General features: G+C 42.0%; 1 protein-coding gene across 2 annotated transcripts; it reads left to right on the top strand.

Moving 5' to 3' along the window:
* The first annotated feature begins 398 nt into the window (after nt 1–398).
* klhl31 (kelch-like family member 31) lies at nt 399–5,084 on the top strand. Of its 2 annotated transcripts, none has more exons than XM_024388314.2 (3): nt 399–496; nt 1,711–2,913; nt 3,064–5,084. In XM_024388314.2, exons 2-3 carry the CDS (start codon nt 1,739–1,741, stop codon nt 3,794–3,796), a joined length of 1,908 nt encoding a protein of 635 aa, XP_024244082.1. In that variant the 5' UTR covers nt 399–496; nt 1,711–1,738; the 3' UTR covers nt 3,797–5,084. The 2 variants fall into 2 exon arrangements, with proteins under 2 accessions (XP_024244082.1, XP_024244083.1); XM_024388315.2 differs by having other exon boundaries at nt 404–496; nt 1,708–2,913.
* The last annotated feature ends 4,915 nt before the right edge of the window (nt 5,085–9,999 follow it).

The following is a 9,999-nucleotide window of genomic DNA, read 5'->3' on the forward strand; positions in this document are numbered from 1 at the left end:
AACTTATTATTTGACCCTGCTGGTCATCTATGAACATTTGAACATCTTGGCCATGTTCTGTTATAATTTCCACCTGGCACATCCAGAAGAGGACTGGCCACCCCTCAGAGCCTGGTTCCTCTCTAGGTTTCTTCCTAGGTTCTGGCCTTTCTAGGTAGTTTTTCCTAGCCACCGTGCTTCTACACCTGCATTGCTTGCTGTTTGGGGTTTTAGGCTGGGTTTCTGTGCAGCACTTTGTGACATCAGCTGATGTAAGAAGGGCTTTATAAATACATTTAATTGAATTTGATTGAAGTTATTCTGGGTGATCCCAGCTACCATATTACAAGTCAGTAGACTAGTATTGTGTCCCCCTCACACGTATTGGGCAATACTTCCATTCGCATGCTCAGAGGAGGAGTTTACTCCACTTTTCTGGCACTGTTGAGTATAACCAGTCTCTATCGCCCACTATCTGAAGGTGCAAGTCTTTTTTCACCTGCTTCTCATCTCTTTGGTAAGTAAGCCACGTTTAGGCCATATTATTCCTATGTTTGTAATGTCTTTGTGTCTGTCTGTCAATTACAAAAGTTGCCTAAATGTTTGTTAACATGTTTGGTTTGATTTTGGCACAGTGACACAATACAGTAACCTAATGTGTAGGTTTGACACTATAGTTTTATTGTCAGTTTATTTCCATCAGATTTCAAATTAACTAGGAATGTTATTACAAAAGGCTGATTATTTTTTAGGCTATAATTATAGATCTGCTGACTTTCTGGATAATGTTTTGGATTTTTCTTTCAACTTTCAGTTTCTTTACATTTATAATTTCTACAAAGGTGAATTATTTAATTGATTAGTTGATCATTGGGCCTTCTTTTTTAAAATCTTCAGAATTAACTGAACTTTTTAGAAGGACATTTGGCTAGGTCCTCCTGACACAAGTCTATAAAAGGAACGTCATGGGTGAGCTATCCAGCGTTGCTATTCCTGGTCACAGAACTGATACATCGCGACAGATGCAGATAGCGGAATGTTGATTCGCTGACTTGCGCTACAGCATTATTCTGGAATAGGCCAACTATATGTCATTTTAACTTATTTGATGGAGAAAAATGGTAGTCTATTGTAATGATGTTTACGTTGATTATGTCTAACAACATTGCTTTGAATTGTTATCAAATTTTAATGTAAAAAAATGCAAGTAGGATAGAATGGGCCTTCATACTGTTAGAGAATGTAATACCCTTGTCACAATCGTCTCCAAATGTATATTAAAATAAATGTAAAAAATACAACGGTTTATATTTTCATTAAGGTGTCGAACTTTGGTTGCAACTTACAAATATCAAAATAACAGTATAAATGCAAAGAAATTATTGTGTTTTCTTCAGACAGCCTCACTTGTTCACACTGTATTCAGCCACTTTGTCAATTATTCCACAACATACATTGCCAAATGGCCGCAGCAACGTATATAACATGCCTAGATGCAGGACTGACTTTTCGAAAAGAAGGCCGACTTATAACCACAAATACAAGTAAAGCTGTAATGATTATGATATTACACATTTGAATTTGACAATATTTTGTGTGACAATTATTTCACTCAACTGTACATCTGTCAGATTTGTCATAAATGTATTAGTTGCCATATGGTGTTGTGATTGTTTTTTCATTTCAACAGGTTGCTATTGCTCTGACATATTCTTATTTTCCTTCAAGTAGGTCTGGGCTGTGTCCATCTGTTGCAGCCATGGCACCCAAAAAAAACAAGACTGCCAAAAAGAACAAAGGGGATAACAATGAAATTACTATAATGGTCGAGGATAGCCCGATCAAAAACATTAACGGGCTGAACACCTTGTTGGAGGGAGGAAACAGCTTCACCTGCATCTCAAGTGAAGTCACTGACCCTGTCTATGCTCCTAACCTCCTGGAAGGTCTTTGTACCATGAGGCAGGACAGTTTCCTCTGCGACCTGACCGTCTCCACCAAGTCAAAGTCCTTTGATGTCCATAAAGTTGTCATGGCCTCCTGCAGTGAGTACATTCAGAATATCCTGAAGAAGGATTCCGCCCTCACGAAGATCGACTTGAATGACCTTTCACCCACAGGCCTGGCCACTGCCATCACATACGCCTACTCAGGTAAACTAACCCTGTCGTTGTACAGCATTGGCAGCACCATTGCAGCAGCCATGTTGTTGAAGATCAACACTCTGGTGAAGATGTGCAGCGACTTCCTCATGCAGGAGCTCAGCGTGGAGAACTGCATGTACGTGGCCAACATTGCCGACACCTACGGCCTCAAAGAAACCAAAGAAGCCGCCCAGAAGTTCATGAGGGGGAACTTTATCGAGTTCTCTGAGATGGAACAGTTCCGGAAGCTCACCTACGAGCAGATCAATGACTTCCTCAGTGATGACTCCCTGCAATTGCCCTCTGAGATTACAGCCTTCCAGATAGCCATGAAGTGGTTGGACTTCGATGAGAAGAGACTGAAATACGCCCCAGATCTTCTGACCAACATTCGCTTTGGCACCATCTCAGCTATGGACCTGGTCAATCATGTCCAGAATGTGCCCAGAATGATGCAGGACCCCGAGTGCCATCGTCTCCTGGTGGACGCCATGAATTACCACCTGTTGCCTTACCAGCAGAACATTTTGCAGTCCCGCAGAACAAAGGTACGTGGTGGCCTCCGTGTCATGCTGACAGTGGGTGGACGACCAGCTTTGGCAGAAAAATCTCTCAGCAAAGAGGTTCTCTACAGGGATGAGGATGACGTATGGAATAGGCTGACAGAGATGCCAGCCAAGAGCTTCAATCAGTGTGTGGCAGTCCTGGATGGCTTCCTTTATGTTGCTGGTGGCGAAGACCAGAATGATGCTAGGAACCAGGCGAAACATGCTGTCAGCAACTTCTGCAGGTGAACATTTGCTTCTGTATGAGCTTATTCTATTGTAAATGTATCCTTTCTGTTCTTATAGTATGGCTGATATTACACAGACCATGACAAGATATTGTACTGTACATTCAAATAATAATTTGTATCTAATAACATGTCTTTGTCCATTAGGTATGATCCTCGATTCAACACCTGGATTCATTTGACCAACATGATCCAGAAGCGCACCCACTTCAGTCTCAACACCTTCAATGGTCTCTTGTTCGCTATTGGAGGTCGTAACTCTGATGGATGCCAAGCTTCAATGGAGTGCTACGTGCCTTCCTCCAACCAATGGCAGATGAAGACCCCCATGGAGATCCCCCGGTGCTGCCACGCCAGCTCTGTCATTGATGGCAAGATCCTTGTTAGTGGTGGTTACATCAACAATGCGTACTCCAGGGCTGTGTGCAGCTATAACCCTTCCACTGATATGTGGCAGGATAAGAACAGTTTGAGCTCCCCTAGAGGCTGGCATTCCACTGCTACAGTCGGAGACCGGGCTTATGTGATTGGTGGCAGCCAGCTGGGTGGTCGTGGAGAGAGGGTGGATGTCTTGGCTGTTGAGTGTTTCAACCCTCACAATGGACAGTGGAGCTACTCTGCCCCGCTAAACACAGGAGTGAGCACTGCTGGTATAGTCAGCATGAATAATAAGATCTATCTCCTTGGAGGCTGGAATGAGATTGAGAAGAGGTACAAGAAATGCATCCAGGTGTATAACCCTGACCTCAATGTATGGACTGAGGATGATGAGTTGCCAGAGGCTACAGTTGGCATCTCATGCTGTGTCGTTACCATACCCACACGCAAAACACGAGAGTCCAGGGCCAGCTCTGTTTCATCTGCACCAGTCAGCATATAGAGTCTGGCAGGTTGTTTGATGTAGTCTGCCAGAGGACCAAAAATCCTCGAGCCAGTCCAATTCAGAAAATCCTTTATGCAGAAAGTGATCATCCCTCTTTGAGTAAAAAAAACAAACTGATAACCTACAAATGTCACACACACATCTAATTTGGAATTGAATCAGATATATTCAAATTGTTTTTTATACGTTTTATGAAGGATGGAATTTCTTCCAAATTAAGGCAAATCATAAAATTGTTATGTGCGACATGAATTCAGGAAGTTGTTTTGTGTTGTGAGACATTTAAATATTTTATTATCAAGGGAAACATTTCTTTCCTTTTGGGGCCAATTCAGCCGTAATAGTTGAATCAGCCCTACTCTCCCTAGACCACAGATTTTATTCCCAATATTAAACTTATTTGGTGTTGTGCTAATAGTAACTGCATTATTTGTACAATACACATAAACATGCCTATATGGTGAACCCTTGTTATGTCACTATCATTACTTTCCAGTGACATAAACCTAAATACACTGTATATAGTATAATCAACGACTGGACATATGATGATGATGATGGAAGACCATTGACTTAAATCCTCATATACAGCAGTGGAGGCTGCTGAGGAGAGGACAGCTCATAAAAATGGCTGGAATCCATGGAATGGCATCAAACACATGGTAAACCACGAGCCCGTTCTCCACAATTCAGGTGCCACCAACCTCCTGTGATATACAGGTATACAACTGTGATTAACATTTAAAGGGACATTTAAAAAAAAAAATTAAACTCATATTCATCATCTCCAGCACCACCCCAACATACAACATATGTAAATGAGGGCGTGTTTCTATGTAGATGGAGGAAGACGAGTGTTTCCACAGACATCATCGGTTTGCATCCAGTATGTTGATGTTGTGGTGCTGCTAGAGATCATACATTTCCCTTTGAAATCTTCAGATGTCAATGCAGAAGATAAACAAATTACTAAGCATTCTTTGTTGCTGAAATATGATATTGTAGCTTCAAGGAGTAGACGCTGCTGGTTTCTTGTTTGTTTGTTTTCTTTAACACACTATACACTACAGTCATGTGAATTGTATGTACTGTCCTGACTCAGAAGAAGCTGTTGGGAAAATGTTATGATGACATTGGTAATTTTTTTTTGTAAAAAGAGTGAATGCTGGAAAATACAGCTATTAGCCTGAGCTGTTAAGGGTGTGGGCACTCTGCAACAGTGCCTCCTAATTTCCCTGACAGCTCATGATTTATTTTGTTCTTATATTAAACATTTTAAAAAGTTGTGTTTGACATATAACTGAAATTCTTTAAGAGGTGGATGGTTCTAATTTTCATTTGTAGGTGAAGCTGGATTGATTAGTCTCACACATACCATTTAAGGCAATACACCAGTATAAAAACAATCCTACATACTCTGAATTTGTATTTTCCTGCAATTTATGCAAAGCTATATTTTACAATCATATATGCAAACACTTTTTCACTTTATCTTTGGCATAAGTTCTCATATTTTTACGAGGCCACAGAAGCATTTTGCTTTACGATTTTGGCTAGAAAACTATAATGTTTTCAAAAGTTTATTACTAGAGCAGAAGGCAAAACGACAGGTCAGGGGCAGGCAGAGGTCAGTAAACCAGATCAGAGTCCATAAGGTACAGAACGGCAGGCAGGCTCAGGGTCAGGGCAGGCAGAATTGTTAAAAGCGGAAAAACAGACAATAGAAAAGACAGGAGCAAGGGGAAAACCGCTGGTAGGCTTGACGAACAAAACAAACCGGCAACAGACAAACAGAGAACACACTGGGGATAACGGGAAAGATGTGCAACACCTGGAGGGGGTGGAGACAAGCACAAAGACAGGTGAAACAAATCAGGGTGTGACAAAAAAGTCACTCATCAATCAGTATATCAATCAGTATATCAACTGTACTTGAGTTGTTGTTTTAGTTTGCCCTGTACAATGGAACCAATGGAGTAGTCTAATTGAAGGAGTGAGACAAATGAAGCACACCTCAAACACTAAGTACACATGACATGCATTTGACCCATGTCTGCTGAACATGTATGAGCTTACCTTGCTTTAGTGCAGTAAATCCAGTGGCTGTGAGACACATTTGCCTATGAATACTATAGATGAGATAAAGCCACCTGTATGTGAGTCATCCTGTTTCATGGTCTATGAGTCATAGTTGTTGAATCATTGTGACTATCAGGTTCAAACAGAAGACAGCAGAAGACTACAGAGGGCGTCATTTTCAGTCCTCTCCACAGTGCCGAAATGTACAAACAACGTTTTTGTCCTATAACTTGCAGCATACAGTTGAAGTCGGACGTTTACATACACCTTAACATTTAAACTCCGTTTTTCACAATTCCTAACATTTAATCCTCATAAAAATTCCCTGTCTTAGGGCAGCAAGGATCACCACTTTATTTTAAGAATGTGAAATGTCAGAATAATAGTAGAGAGAATGATTTATTTCAGCTTTTATTTCTTTCATCACATTCCCAGTGGGTCAGAAGTTTACATACACTCAATTAGTATTTGGTAGGATTGCCTTTAAATTGTTTAACTTGGGTCAAACGTTTCAGGTAGCCTACCCCAAGCTTCCCACAATAAGTTGGGTGAATTTTGGCCCATTCCTCCTGACAGAGCTGGTGTAACTGAGTCAGGTTTGTAGGCCTCCTTGCTCACACACGCTTTTTCAGTTCTGCCCACACATTTTCTATAGGATTGAGGTCAGGGCTTTGTGATGGCCACTCCAATACCTTAACTTTGTTGTCTTTAAGCCATTTTGCCACAACTTTGGAAGTATGCTTGGGGTCATTGTCCATTTGGAAGAACCATTTGCAACCAAGCTTTAACTTCCTGACTGATGTCTTGAGATGTTGCTTCAATATATCCACATAATTTTCCTACCTCATGATGCCATCTATTTTGTGAAGTGCACCAGTCCCTGCTGCAGCAAAGTACCCCCCACAACATGATGCTGCCACCCCCGTGCTTCACGGTTGGCATGGTGTTCTTCAGCTTGCAAGCCTCCCCCTTTTTCCTCCAAACATAACGATGGTCATTACGGTCAAACAGTTCTATTTTTGTTTCATCAGACCGGAAAACATTTCTCCAAAAAGTAAGATCTTTGTCCCCAAGTGCAGTTGCAAACCGTAGTCTGGCTTTTCATGGTGGTTTTGGAGCAGTGGCTTCTTCATTGCTGAGCGGCCTTTCAGGTTATGTCGATATAGGACTCGTTTTTACTGTGGATATAGATACGTTTGTACCCGTTTCCTCCATCATCTTCACAAGGTCCTTTGCTGTTGTTCTGGGATTGATTTGCAATTTTCGCACCAAAGTATGTTAATCTCTAGGAGACAGAACACGTCTCCTTCCTGAACGGTATGATGGCTGCATGGTCCCATGGGGTTTATACTTACGTACTATTGTTTGTACAGATGAACATGGTACCTTCAGGTGTTTGGAAATTGCTCCCAAGGATGAACCAGACTTGTGGAGGTCTACACATTTTTTTCTGAGGTTTTGGCTGATTTCCTTTGATTTTCTCATGATATCAAGCAAAGAGGCACTGAGTTTGAAGGTAGGCCTTGAAATTCATCCACAGGTACACCTCCAATTGACTCAAATGATGTCAATTAGCCTATCAGAAGCTTCTAAAGCCATGACATAATTTTCAGAGAAGAGAGAGGATGAGAGAGGTAGAGAGGAAGAGAGAGGTAGAGAGGGAGAGAGAAGGAGAGAGGATGAGAGAGATAGAGAGGAAGAGAGAGGTAGATAGGAAGAGAGGTAGAGAGGGAGAGAGAAGGAGAGAGGAAGAGAGAGGAAGAGAGAGGTAGAGAGGAAGAGTGAGGACAAGAGGAAGAGAGAGGAAGAGGAGAGGAAGAGAGAGGTAGAGAGGAAGAGCGAGGTATAGAGGAATAGAGAGGTAGAGAGGAAGAAAGAGGAAGAGAGCAAGAGAGAGGAAGTGAAGAAGAGAGAGGTAGAGAGGAAGATAAGAAGAGAGAGGAAGAGAGGAAGAGAGACAAAGATAGATGTAGGAAGGGAGAGGTAGAGAGGAAGAGAGAGGAAGAGAGAGGAAGAGAGGGCGAGAGGGGAAGAGAGAGGAAGAGAGAGGTAGAGAGGAAGAGCGAGGTAGAGAGGAATAGAGAGGTAGAGAGGAATAGAGAGGTAGAGAGGAAGAGAGAGGTAGAGAGGAAGATAAGAAGAGAGAGGAAGAGGGGAAGAGAGACAAAGATAGAGGTAGGAAGGGAGAGGTAGAGGAAGAGAGAGGTAGAGAGAGGAAGAGAGAGGAAGAGAGAGGTAGAGAGGAAGAGAGAGGAAGAGAGGATGAGTGAGGAAGAGAGAGAGGTAGAGGAAGAGAGAGGAAGAGAAAGGTAGAGGAAGAGAGAGGAAGAGAGAGGAAGAGAAAGATAGAGGAAGAGAGAGGAAGAGAGGGGAAGAGATCTGGAGGATCATGAGAGAGAGAGTACCAAAGAGAATAGGAGAATTCCTCAAATAGACAGGCACCTCTTTTATCTCAGATTTTTCTGAACTAATAATCTCTGTATGCCCCACCCTCTCCAACACTGTAATTCTGGGAGATTTTAACATCCATGTTGACTAACCCAAGTGCTCTATGGCTGCTGACTTCCTTAACTGGCCTGGCTAAACCTGTCTTTGCAGATGGTATTGGAGCATCGAGTCACAGACCACCAGGCTCAGAGACAGCTTTTACCTACAAGCCATCAGACTGCTGAACACCTGAGCTGAGACGACCTTAGTACACATGCACTCGCCCATACATTCACTCACACATATGCACAAACACATACACACATACAGACACTCATGCACTCACTCACACCCACTATAACTAGTATAGTAGGCATTGGAATAAATGTACAGTATATTGTATAACAGTCAGGTTATTGTAACAGTTATTGAACAAGACAGTTAACCCACTGTTCCCCGGTAGGACGTCATTGAAAATAAAAAATTTGTACTCATTTGTACTCGACTTGCCTAGTTAAATAAAGGTAAAATAAAAATAACTTTTTGATCAATGTAATCAATGTAATCAATGTAATCCCTGTAATCAATGTAATCACTGTAATCACTGTAATCAATGTAATCAATGTAATCACTGTAATCACTGTAATCAATGTAATCACTGTAATCAATTGTAATCCCTGTAATCAATGTAATCAATGTAATCACTGTAATCAATGTAATCAATGTAATCACAGTAATCACTAACCAGCAGTGGCGGATTTAGGTATGGGCGGCATCTTGCCGGGGGCGGCACGAGGCGCCCGCACAAAAAAAATTGGAATGGTGACATTTGTGCGATCGCTCATTTGCACGTCACATCAATGATATCATGTCACCGTGTGAGACTGTGGGTCAATTAACCTTGTCGGAGTGGGCGCCCTGATTCTAGGTTGTGAGCTAGGCAGGCTACTGCCTGGGAAGGTCTCACACTCAGAAGTACGAGATGGGGAGGGGGCGGGGGGAGGTAGACCTCAGGTCTCCCCACTGGAAGCCTGAGGTAGGGGGAGCGGTGAAATCTATCAAAAATAACGCACCTCTAACTTTGTACAGTACTGATGCAATTAGTAAAATCAGTCACACTATCAAATGCTACCAAATAAACCACAATTCCTTCATAATACTGTGAATATATAGTTTCACACACATAGCTTTTGTGATATATTGAGTCTTTTGGGGTGTCTTATGCCTAGAATTAGCCAAGGAGGTTGTGTGGTTTATTTGGTTCCTTTTCTGAAAGTTTGATAAATTGTGCATAATGACATGCATATTTAATTGCGCAACAAACACATTTTGAGTGTCAGACTCATATAATGTTTTTCAATGCAAATTCAGGGGCACTTCTGAAATATTTTGAAGCACCCTCTGGCACTGGCCAGGATGAGGAGCCATCTACCTCCTCAGCCACACAGGCGTCTCCACAAATGTTGTCTGAGCCTGAGGATGAAGACCCATTTTCTTCCACTTCCCCCAGCAGGATTCTTCAGGTGTGTTTGTGCGCAAACGCATGTGTGTGTGTGTGTGTGTGTGTGTGTGTGTGTGTGTGTGTGTGTGTGTGTGTGTGTGTGTGTGTGTGTGTGTGTGTACACGCACATGTGTTTATGTGTGCATCCCTGCATAAGATAAACAAAATAAATAATTTCCCTTTTCCAAAGTTT

The sequence above is a fragment of the Oncorhynchus tshawytscha genome, linkage group LG25 (genome assembly GCF_018296145.1).
Source record: "Oncorhynchus tshawytscha isolate Ot180627B linkage group LG25, Otsh_v2.0, whole genome shotgun sequence".
Taxonomy (NCBI): domain Eukaryota; kingdom Metazoa; phylum Chordata; class Actinopteri; order Salmoniformes; family Salmonidae; genus Oncorhynchus; species Oncorhynchus tshawytscha.

What these genes read in the sequence shown, in the direction of transcription:
- klhl31 (XM_024388314.2), top strand. Translation starts at nt 1,739, where the DNA reads ATGGCACCCAAAAAAAACAAGACTGCCAAAAAGAACAAAGGGGATAAC. An exon ending in GCTGTCAGCAACTTCTGCAG is followed by an intron (nt 2,914 to 3,063) that starts GTGAACATTTGC and finishes TTTGTCCATTAG; the next exon opens with GTATGATCCTCGATTCAACA.